Raw genomic sequence first — 12931 nt, 5'->3', positions numbered from 1 at the left:
GACCCCAGGTACCTTGTTTACTTTTAGCTTTAGCAATTACTCTTTGATTCTTATTCCAAATTCATTTAACCTTTAACCTCCAGTTATAACTTGGTATGCTTCTGGTATTACCATCCATAAAAATGGGTCTACAAATGAATGTAGATGTTCCTGTTCAAATGACTAACAAATTTATTTAGTTTGTTAGTCATTTGAACAGGTTCATTTTTTTTTTTTTTTTTTTTAATTATCCCATTCATATGTTGCACATAATAGACTGCTGCATAAATTGGAGCATTGTGGCATTAAAGCCAAGTTACTGTTATGGATAAAGGGATGGTTGTGTGGGAGAAGACAGAATTGTTATCAATGGATACTGCTCTTCATGGACTGAAGTTATCAGTTGATTCCCCAGAGCTCAATACTGGGCCCATTGTTGTTTTCTGTACTTATTGATGAAAGTACATCAGGCTTAATGTCTAAATCCACAAATGATGTGAAGGTTGGCAGGGTAGTAATGACTGTATGCTACTGAAACAAGATCTAGATAAATTAGGCAATAGGGCTGAGAAATGGACTGAGATTGAACATGTATAAAGTACTGAACAATGGTTAACAGTAATCCCAGATTAGTGTACCAATTGTGTGGTTCTACTACTATACTCAGGTAGCAGAAAATGAAAAAGATCTGGGGCAATTTTGCAGTCAGGACAATTGGTGCAGCAGCTCATGGGGTGTTGTCAATGATATACAGGAATTTTGCTAGCAGGGATAAGGAGGTGATTATCCCTTTGTATAAGGCAATGGTCAGGCTACACCTTGAGTACTGCGTACAGGCCTGGAGGCCTCATTTTAAGAAGGATGTAGAGCTGCTAGAATGAGTACAGAGAAGGGCAATAAGGTTGAGGGGAACAAAGGGTTGACCTTCAGTTCTGCTGATTGTAGCATGTGGAGACGAGACACCTGCAAGGTGATATGATTGAAGTATTTAAGGCTCTGAATGGATTAAGCAAGCTCAATGCTGATGGGATTCTTCCTCTTGCCCATGCACATGACAGGGCATAAATTGAAATTGAGAAAAGATAGTTGCCTTTAGCCAGTGGGAGGTTAATTTCTGTAACAGACTTCCATCTTATGTTCTGGAAATGAATAAATTCAAGGAGGAACAAAAAAACTTTTTTGGTGGGAATGGATAGGTGAAATAATGGAGGGTTTTTTTTACATGTATAAGCTTGCTTTCTTGCATCATTTATTGTCTAGTGGGCCAATGTATTTCATCTCTTTCCTTCTAGTGTTAATATAAGCAAAGAATTTTACTTTTCTTTGTATTCTTAGCAAGTGACCATTCATGAGAACTGTATCTTACAGTTATACAAAGCTTTATAGTTTCTATGATTACTTCCTGAATGTTTCCCATTTAGAATTTTCAGTTGGATTCTTTTCCCATAGAAAAGTCTTTAAACTGTCTAAGACCACCTTTGTGAGAACAAAATCCCTTTACTATTGACAGTAGTTATGTCTCTAAGTAAATTCACTTCATATTATGATCACTACCACCTAGTGGTTCCTTTATCTGGAGATTCTTAATTGCATCAGAGTCACTGTGGTTCTCTGGAAAATGTTCAGTAATAATGACAGTGGATGGTCCATTATTTTATGGTAACTTGCTGGTCCATTATTTTAAGGCAACTTAAAGCAAGGTGAGAGAGGCATGGCTGTGGCTACACATTTACAAGTAAAAATTATCTGAATTTTTTTTTACAATTCATGTTCTTTTCCATGTGTGATGCATCAATTAAGAGAAATAACATATGGAAACTAAACTGTTCTCCAATAGAACAGATCATGTCATTTCTATTCGACACCAGGATAACAGTCAGATCTGGCTGTTATCCTGGTGTATTTTGCACATCACATTAAAAAAGAAACTTTAATTTAAGTATCCATTAGAATTTCATGAGTGCAAAATTTGTAAATAAACTTGAAGAAATTTACACAAGTGTAAATTTCCTCAAGTTAATTTGTTTTGTCAGTTGGGAAAGTGTATAGGTAAAAAAAGAAAAAAAAAAAAAAAAAAAAAAATTGCTAGTGCTTTTGCAAATCATAAATTGTGGCTGCTCCTTATGTTAATTCTTGATAAAAAGCTTTTTTTTTTTTTTTTTTGATAACTTGTGGAAAAACTGTTTTGGAAAATATAGTTTTATATTTAAACTTTATTTAAAACAAAGTTTTTTTTTTTTTTTTTTTTTTTTTTTTAATTTCTTGCCTTTCTTCCCCACCTCACTCCAAAAATCACTGAAAATAAAATATGGCAGTATGACTTCTAGTCTACTGGATTTCAATTTGGATAGATTGCTAGACATCACTATTTTGTTTGGGCCTGCTTTTTTGGGAGGGGTGAATAATCCTAATGATTGTCTTAGGCAGTGCTTCTCAAACTATCTGTGGTGTTAGGACCAGTTTCTTTTATTTCTAATCCATTGCGGACCGATACTTTTGTAAAATACAAATTTGTTGCGAATCGGTAACATCTGCAACAAATTTCCAATTCATCATGGACCGGTAACAAACAGTTCACAGAACGGACCACACTGAGTAGCACTGGTGTTAGAGACCATAAAGACATGTAGTCAGTTTAAAAAAATTGCTCAATTGAGTAACCTCAAGAGCTTTCTAATATGTGTTTATATATAGATTCTCCTTGCTATTTTGAATTGTACCAAATCCTTCTTGTGCAAAAAAATCTGAAATTTATTGTTAGTAAGAAACCATTCTGTTTCTGTTAAAGATTGTTCACAATGCTGCACATCTAGCTATATTGGTAAGAAAATTATATGTACTGCTTAATGTAACTCTTGCTGTTTATTGTAACTGAGCTGGTATTATTCAAGACAGTTTAGTTGAGGGTATATCAAGAAATTTTATGTTAGAGACAGTTTTGTACAGTAGTTCCATATGTAACTAAATGTATTGATATATATTTAGAAACATATGGATAAAAATGTGAATATTTTTACTGATGTATAAAGATAACTTATTTTATCTATTTGCCACTTCAGAAGGAGGAAGACTGGAGAAAGAACTCAGGTATATCAGGACAACTCTAGGAGAAGGGTCAGGGAGCACCAACCAAATTCTTATACAGACTCCCAGGGAGCAAGGAGCCAATGTGTTGTATCCTGATGCCCTCTTTGTTCATATGCATGCTGTACGTGCTGCCACCCAAGTTTCTGTTGAAGTTTTTGATATGTAAGTACCTTGAAAACAAGGTATTTCACAAGTACTTCCTGATAGGAAATTGTATTCTTGTATCAGATATTCAGATTGCATGTCAGTTTCTGTATATATAACAAAGGTTGCATAATTCTAGTTTTTTATTTTTTTTATTTATTTTTTATGAAAACTCCAAACATGAAAGGTATTAGGCCTCTAGTACTTTGCATAGGTTGAAAGTTGAGGACTCAAAAAGCTTGTTGACATTAGACATGAATTTCTGTAGATTGTAATCTTTGAGAAATACATGTGGGAGGATTTTCCAGAAAACACAAGTAGAAGATGTAAGTGAGGAAGATGGAAAAGTTGGTTTTGTGAGTTTGGAGTTGCAGAGTGAATGAATGCAGAATGTGTGTAGCACATGTTTGGACCTGGCTTGGAAGAGAGTGGGAAAATTACAGCTGCAGTTTCAGCAGAAAAGTACCCATGGAAGTGTCTATAGAAAATACATATAATAGTAACTGTGTATGAGATAGAGTGGAGGGACTTTGCAACAGTTTGATTGTTATTTAACTTGACTACCTTCTTTTGAATTGAGTTTAGATGCTTGATAGAGGTTTCAGGGCCACCATACCAGATGTGGAAACAATATTCCATGATAAGGTGAATTTGAGATTTATGCAGAGTAGTTTTTTGGAAGAAAAGTAAGGCTAAAAAAATTTTTTTTTATTTTATTATTATTATTTTTTTTTATTCAGAGAATCAATATTTATGATGTGCTTATGTTAAATGAGATATAAATATGCAAAGAGTTGAGGCTGTTTCTGCAGAACAAAGTTTCTCAAATTGGAAGGTGGGATGTAATGTGCTGTCATGAGCCTAGGGATACTTTCCAGTCAGAGCAAGAAAGTCATTAATATACAATAGCAAAAGAGTGGAAGAAAGAACTGAACTTTTGGGGAACACTGCCATTAGTGGGGAAGTTAAAGACAGAGCACCATTTATTGTCTCCCTTAGTAAGCATTCAGAGAGAAAACTGGCTACTAAATTACAAAAAAAAAGTTAACAGGCCATAAGATTAGAACTTGTTTAGAAGACCTTTATGCCAGGCATGATCAAAAGCCTTAGAAATGCCATGAGCAACTACTTGAGTAACTTTTGAAAATATACACCTGTATATGGGATTATAACATAGCACTATTCTGTATGCAGATTCAGCAGTTGCATTGCAGATGGTGTAACTTTAGTACGTGTAATATAAATATCTACATGCTTCTTCCCCCACCCTCCCTATGATTTTATCTAGTGAAGCCTCTTTAGTAACATATTCACTTAGATTGTGATGTTTACCTGAATATAAGCTATACCCCCCCCCCCCCAAATTGATTCTTAAAAGCAAAGTGCATTTTATAATCGGTTCTTAAAGGTTGGAGGAATTACATTGTGATTGGGTTGTTTAGATCTGATACAGTTGTATGGTTTGTTATTTCAGGTAGAACATTCAAAAACCAGCAGCCTCAGGACTTCTTGATTGTTGGTTTTTCCACTTTTTGAACAATAAATCTAAACAAGAATGAATTGCCAAATTAAATGTTTGCAAGAAATAAAACAGGGCAGAGTTTTAGAAAGTTTGTAGTTTTAATTAAGTTGTCTTTTCCCCACTAATCAGAATTTAAGAAATTGCATTCGAGTGCGTATTCAAATATCTAGGTCTATTGTGAAATATCGGAATAAGTACAGATAAACAGAAAATTTCAGTGGCTTACTCAGTGGACAGCTTGAATATCTGACAAACTTATTGTTTGTTAACTGTAAACCTGAGGCTACTGTTATTTCAAGTTCATCAATAATAATAACAGGAGCAGTGTGAGAATGTTGATGGTTAAATTGTATAAGTCTTTTGGTAATATGACTACATTAACAGAATTTTCATCAGTGACATGTTGAATCTAGTCTGTACTGGATTTGTGAGCGCTTACCCTCAGATATAGAAGAATGTACAGAAAGCCCCCGTTATAACACTGTTCGCTTTATGCTGATTCACTATAATGCTGTTCTTATATTATAACCCGTATCTGACTATAACGCTGTCACAGATCACTATCTCTTTTACAGATTGCATTTTTGGCATATTTAACGAAATCGTTTCATTCGATGGAGTCGATAGCTTGAAAATGAATAGCAAAACAGAATTAAAACGTTTCCCACGCCAACGTGAGATTTTCCCACGCTCAGTGAAATTTTCTCGCACGCTAATTTAATTGCAGTACAGTGACTTGCTACATAGTTCCGAGATGAACATTTTAAAAAATGATCAAGTATATTGCTTGTAATATTTGCGTTATATGCATTTATCCGAAGTCTAGTCATCGCTCAGTATTAGACATCGTGCGTAACGGACAGTTTACTTGAACATTGTATCATAATTAATGCTACCAATGCAGTTACATTTTCAAAGAGTTAATAATGGCCGATAAGAATGAAAAAGCAACGCAGTATGAAGACTATAAATGTAAGAAAAAGACTGAATTTGAAAATTAAATTAGATGTTTTGAAGCGAATCGATTCCGGTCAAAGATAAGCGGATGTGTGCCATAATTTAGGACTTGTAACTGTAAGAACAATTATAAAAAAAAAATAAAGAATTAATTTTAGCAGTGGGGAAGATAGCTGTTCCACTGCAAGCAACTAGGGCTAGGCTGGCTATTAGGATTGAAATGGAAAGACTTTAACTAATTTTATTGAAGATAATATCCAATGCAGAATTCAGTTAAGTTAAATATTATTAAAAAAAAAAAAAAAAAGATAGAGAGAGAGAGAGAGAGAGAGAGAGAGAGAGAGAGAGAGATTAGCCAATATGATGATCTGAAGAAAACTCACCTAAAAAAAAAAAAAAATGTGGAACCATTTAAAACTAGTAAGGGCTGGTTGAATAGATTTAAAATCCAGGGAGAAGCCGAAAGTTTCAAAAAAGAATTTGTTAAAATTATTGAAAAGGGATATTGTGTGTTATGCTTCTCAACAAGTTTTTAACATAGATGAAGCAGGACATTTTGTGGAAATGAATGCCTAAAAGAAGTTTCATATTGAAGAAGGAAAAATCATGCCAGGTTTCAATGCGGCGAAGGATCGGCTGACTTTATTGTTGGGTGGTAACGCTGCAGGGGATTTAAAATTAATACCCCTTTTAGTTTATTTGGAAGAGGGCCAAAGTTCAACCCAAAATCGACACATTTTTCATGATTAAATTCATTAATTAAATTAAATCAATTTATTTAGATCAATTAAATTCATGATTTTAATTGGAATTTTAAGTTTAATTTGATACGTAAATAGTTACCACATAATTATATATGTATGTAATGCAGAATATTTTATATGTACAAATATTTGAATATTAAATATTTTGACCGACATTTGTGCATCTTTTCACTACCGTTTATTATTGATTAGGAAATATCCTATGGCACTGACCGCAACTCACAAATACATATGTTACCTTATGGGAATGCGGCACTCGCTTACCGCGGATTCACTTAGCACTCTGTTTTTACGGAACGAATTATCAGCTTTAAGCGGGGGTCACCTGTACATGTAAGTTATTATGATATGATGTATAATTCATCAATTGTTCTATTTCTGTCATCTCTAAAGCATGTTGGTATAATGAGAATTGACATCTGTCACAGAATGCCATTGGTACTTTTTTAGTTGCATTAGCATATGCATAACGGATGGTGCCTCCCTAGCCAGGTGGGCAGAAGCAGCAGTGCGTAGCACACGCTTCTTGATTAGACCGGGGTTAGAGCCCGTGACCACTAAATACGGATGCGGAAAGGTCAGGGAATGGCCACCGCATACCCCCCGAGCAATATGGCCTTAGTTGCTAATGCTCCTAAAAACCAAACAACAACAGCATAATGGACCATCTTTGTGTCCATCTGTCGACATATAATAACTTGACTCCCAGCTGACAGATTTCTGTGAAATTTTATATTTGGACTTTGTAAAAAGATTTGTTCAGCCATTCCAAATTTCATTAAAAATTGAACCAGTAGAAATCCAATAATTATTTCTTTATCCATCCACACATAAAAATTTGACTCTTGATGGCTGGGTTTTCATTAAAATTGGACCAACATAAATCTGGCAATTATTATTAAGCAAAACTTTCTCAGTTTACACAAGTTTTTTTATAAATCATGAATTTTTACTATTTGCTGATGCATCTGAAATCTAACACACTGCACGCATCAAGTAACTTGTTTCATCCTATTGATTAACAGCAGTTTTATACAGTTTTGGAGTCAACAACAGGACCCAATTTACAGGAATATTTAGACAGTGAGCAAGAACAGAACCTAAAAGTTAATTCTTTAACAAAGGCCTTATAGGAAATGAGAATTCTTAGTTTTTATAGTATAAGTCATCAGTGATATCAGCTTTAGGTAAATTTTTGACAATGTTGTTCACAAGCACAGTTAGATTTAACGCTCTAGGGGATTCTGTTTTAATTTTCTTCTCGGCTAAAATAGATGAAGAAATTTTACTAATTTCATTAGAAGAAACTGTCTCCAGTACTCTGCCTTTATTTTTAATTAGTTGATTATGTCCACACTTCCCTAAGGGTATATTTAATAGATTTAGTAACTTCATTAACATCCATGCTCGTTATGCTGGCCCTTTAAAATGATAAGATTAGGTTTAGATTTAACATAGTACTTTCAGTGGGAGTACTAGCGGCAGACACCAATGGTAGATAGTTGAGGAGATAGGACTCAGTTTTGGTATCATATCCACATGGAGGACTAAAAGCAAAATTTATTTTATTTTTTTTTAAGCATCTGCATATGAAGATGCAGAATAAGAAAACTTAAGCAATATATCAACTGGCTTTTTTTTTTTTTTTTTTCAGTTCGATGGTCCTCACCATATTTTTCATTTTCAGTGTTCAAATTGTTAATAATTATATTAGGATCACTCCATTTATCAGACAGGAAGTTGATTGTATTCTTTATTATAGAGTTGGATTAATCAGTGAAGTAACCAGTTATTTGTACAAAATACATAAAAATAGCCTTTATTTTCTTGTGTATTTTGTAAGCCTTTAGTTCTAATATCTGTGTGATTAGAAACTTTATCAGTAACAGCTACGTTACTTAAAGTTACACTGTCCCATAGGTTTAGCCTTTGTTTTTTTTTTGGAATTAATCCTCAGCTTGGGGCAGAACACTGAAATTAATTTCACCTTGACTTTCTAAGTGTTCATTAGGAACTACAGAACCACTGAGAGAATGAAAATCCTCATATAGGTGCAAATTGGTATTATCCAAGTATTAAAATGGTATTAAAATTAATAGAAGAGTTGAGTTACTGATTTGTCTGTGCAGAAACAATTACTAATAATACATTACAAACTTAGATTATTTATAAAGTTAAATATTGATTAATTGTACAGCTTAAAGCTTTGAAGTACTGTTGATTATTGATTTAAATTCTTAGCAAAGCTTATCTTAGTACTCACCTCTGAGATCTGTATTGGTTAAGGTTAAAAATTACATGAAAGGAAGGTAAAAAGAGAATAAAACCAAAAGTTCCATTACATTTTTAAATTAATTAATTTAAAACATGTCCCTAGGAAGAGGGAGTGCACCACCTTTTCCTGGTTGTCATTTATAAAATTGTATGAAAAATTTGCATGTTGACATTCTCAATTCAGGAATTATACAAACGGTATACGGCCTCCCAAAGGGTTTAGGCATTTCCGGCCCACTTTCTGAAATTTATCTTGCTACCATTGAAAACCCAAATACTAAAACCCTTCTCTTCCAAAATAAAATTGTTCATGTAATATGCAGATGTATTAATTATTGGCAATAAGACTACCATTGATGAACTCCTACACAAATTCAGTTCCATCCATAACAGATTAAAATATACTTTAGAACTAGAAGACAATAGCATTAATTTATCTTTTTAAATCTGATAAACTCAAAACATGAACATACAGGAAAAATACACGTACAGGAAAATTCCTACGTTTTCACTCCCACTACCCCTTCAGTACAAAAAAAAACTCAGTATTATATAACCAAATCTACAATGCAATAAAATACAACCATTCACAGGAAGACTTGCCAACAGAAGTACTATACCTGCCAAAAACTTTTATAGCTAGAAAATACCCCAAACAGCTAATTTAAGAAACTATATTAGCCATAAAAGAAAAAAAAAATTAATTATCCTCGAATTGATAATATTAGTACTGATTATACACAAAATACCATAGTTACGTTACTGTACCATAACCATTTCACACCTCAGCTTCGTAATACCTTCATAATACAAATATCGCATTAATTTTTTTCATCATATAATAAACTGAGTACATATTTTGGGAAGTATAAATAAACATTATAAATCGATATCCATGATATTAAACAATATAATATACCTTATAAAATGTCAACAAGGATGTAATGCATGCTACATAGGTAGCACCACCACAAAATATGGAACATCCAAAATAGCTAATACTATCATTATAGTTTCAAATCAGGACAACAGAACTGAACTAAGTCAATGTGTACACTCTTTTAATCATAATTCATTAATAGATAACCCCATTACACTAATTAAACTTAAATCGAATTATAAGATATTCCAATATGAAGCCCTTGCCATAGAATGGTTTCGCCAAAATAAATCGTACGAAATTCTAAACACCAGATTACCTACGAATCTATCGCCAATATGGCAGCTCAAACAAATCAATTCCCACGTGTTTAACGCATCCTGGGTATTTCAATACTTTAAATTTTCACTTGCAACTTATGTCATTTACCAAATGATGATGGAGGCGCCTCCGTAGCCAGGTGGGAAGGAGCAGCAGCGCGTAGCACACGCTTCTTGATTAGACAGAGGTTCAAGCCCGTCACCACAAAATACGGAGGATGCGGAAAGGTCAGGGAATGACCACCACATATCCCGGAGCAATATGGCCTTAGTTGCTAATGCTCCTAAAAACCAAATAACTAACTAACCAACCAAATGATGATGACGACGACATCGAAAGTTTCACATCTAGCTCTTGGCTTTTTAACACGCGAATTTTTCATACAGTTTTATGAATGACAACCAGGAAAAAGTGGTGCACTCTCTTCCTAGGGATATGTTTTAAATTTATTAATGTAATGGAATTTTCGGTTTTATTCTCTTTTTACCTTCCTTTCATGTAATTTTTAACCTTAACCAATGCAGATCTCAGTGGTGAGTACTAAGATAAGTTTTGCTAAGAATTTTATAAAATTAAGTAATAAGTAAGGGGGAGTAAAAGTAGCAACAGAAAATTTACTTACATTATCCTCATTTGCATAAATTAATTTGGATTTTTAAGGCTGAAAACAAAAGCTATCAGTGATTTTAAAATGCATGGCAAAAAAGCAGTTCGCAGTGCAGTTTAGAAAAACATTGTATTAATGTCAGTTTTAGGCAAATAAAAGAAAGGCCAAATAAAAACTAAATTCGTAGAAGGCACCTAGAAGAAAGAGTATATTTAAGGGATGCACCACTTCAAGGCATGGTATTTAGGAAAATATTTTCACACGCATGCACACACAATTAATAGCTTTTTTTTTTATTGCACTGTCACCAGGAGTTACAAAATCCCAGATGGTTTTAAACATATACATAATTGATGAACATAATGGTTTTTAAGTATGTACAAATAAATTGAAGCTACAGTTGTAATAACCATATTTGCATTTCTCTTTTGTTTCAGACCATGGAGCTTAAAAGACCTCTGTTATTCGCCAAGTTTCCCCACGTTCGATTTTCATTACATAGATAAAGTAAGGAAATGTTAATTTAAAACTCAAATTAATGTAACTAGAATAGAACTGTTGCTTAAGTAAAATCCTTTAATTAACTTTATTTTTCTCTCTCTCTTTCTCTCCATTTATGAATTTATATCAATGAATTTATCTTTCAGACATTAGAAAACCTATTTCCTTGTGCCATTATTACCCCCTTGGACTGCTTCTGGGAAGGATCAAAGTTACTAGGGCCAGATATTCCTGTGAAAATACCGTAAGTTTATTTTATGTGTTAATTTATACAGATATGTTTAATTTTTCATTGCTATTATGGCATCTAATAGATGGTATTTTTTTTTTAGATTTTTCTGTTATTGTTTTAAAATTTATATATGATATTCTCTGATGATAATTTCTGCTTTCAGTTTGATATACTACGAATTATAAGACATTAATTATTATTATTTTTTTTCTTTCTTCTGGTGTTTAATAGATGACAGGTAAACAAAAATTGTATCGTTCTCCTAGGAAATTCCCATTCCATATGGTGTGTGTGGGATGCCAGTGACAAATGTCTAATCTTGCCATAAAGCTTTGGTTTTGCTGGCTATACATGAACAGTTAAAAAAAAAATTGGTTCATGTCACCATGTGAGCATCTGGGTTTCAGTATGGAAAATTTTAAAAATAAAAATACAATTTTTGTTATTATTGGTTTCTCTTGTTTATTTTCATTCGATTAATTTTTTTAAGTTTAGCAAATCATAATTAATATCTAACTTTTCAGTTTCAGTAAAAAAAAAAAGCTAAAAATAAATGTTTTATAATTTAAACAAAGGCATATCTTACTGATGCCACATGAATGTCTTTGTTAAATTGAGAGCATGAGTAATGTAAGATTAAATCATTGTTAGATTGTGATGCTACTTTCAATAGTCATTCTCACTTCCAAAGGTAGTGAACTTTTTTAACTGAAAAGCCAACAATAGCTTTTTAAAATACTATTTTATAATGAAATGTACCAACCAGCAAACTGTTTAAAAATATAACCTTATTCTGAGAATTTTAATTGCATATAAAATTAGATTAAGAATTTTATAAATAAAAGCACTAAAAACAGCGAAATAAAATACACAAACCCAATATAGAAGCTTTTATGAGGTGACAAAGAAGGCATTGTGCCTCTGTCACCTCAAAATAAGAAACATGACAGTGCAGTAGATCAATATATTGGCAGAAGCATAGCTGTGTACAGACATGTTATATGAGGGGGAAGTGAGAAACAAAAAGGGGTGGTGGAATGTGAAAGAGAAGCAAGACCCTGCAAACTCAGGGTCTGGAAGTAATGTCAGAACCCTGCAAACCCAGTGCGGCAGCAATTGATGTGATTTGCCTGCCATTTCTCATCATGCCGTAAGATAATTGCCTCCATAATAGGATGCATGTGGGTTCCACTACTATGATTAATGGTGAAACCTGCTGCAGTTATATGGAGGGCTTCCATCCACATGGGATGGTGGGAGTCTTGAACACAGTCTAACGCTTCAGTGTTGGTTTGTGGATTATAATCAGGATGTTGTCCATTCCAAAAGTGCTCTGCAATGGATGAGCCAGTAACATCAGTCCCCCAGAAGGGACTGATAGCCCTCATGCTCAGAGATATGATCAAACAGTATGGTTAGCTTTCCACAGTTCTTTTTTGTAAGAAAATAGGTGCCAGTACTCATTGTTTTGCCATCAGGAAAAATTTTAAATTAAAAGAATATGAAAAGTACTCTAAAATTTTTTTTTTTTTTTCCCCCTGATGCTGTTACTTTAGTAGTAATATTTTTAGAATAACAGCAACAGATTAAGTATATTAACACAGTTTATTAAGCATAAATTTATTTATTCAAGTATATAAAAAAGTAAGTAAAATGTTAGTAA

General features: G+C 33.2%; 1 protein-coding gene across 2 annotated transcripts in view; it reads left to right on the top strand.

Annotated features, from left to right (window-relative positions):
• The window catches only part of ptc (protein patched), a 396675-nt gene that overhangs the window by 70366 nt on the left and 313378 nt on the right, over nucleotides 1-12931 (top strand). For both annotated transcript variants that reach the window (XM_090385655.1, XM_090385656.1), the window contains exons 3-5: nucleotides 3039-3228; nucleotides 10973-11042; nucleotides 11183-11280. In XM_090385655.1, coding sequence (XP_090241781.1) covers nucleotides 3039-3228; nucleotides 10973-11042; nucleotides 11183-11280 — 358 coding nt within the window. The remainder of the gene's footprint in view (nucleotides 1-3038; nucleotides 3229-10972; nucleotides 11043-11182; nucleotides 11281-12931) is intronic.

Source organism: Mastigoproctus giganteus, chromosome 12, assembly GCF_048544385.1.
Source record: "Mastigoproctus giganteus isolate SK-2022 chromosome 12, ASM4854438v1, whole genome shotgun sequence".
Classification (NCBI taxonomy): Eukaryota; Metazoa; Arthropoda; class Arachnida; order Uropygi; family Thelyphonidae; genus Mastigoproctus; species Mastigoproctus giganteus.
This window is presented reverse-complemented; position numbering and strand designations above follow the sequence as displayed.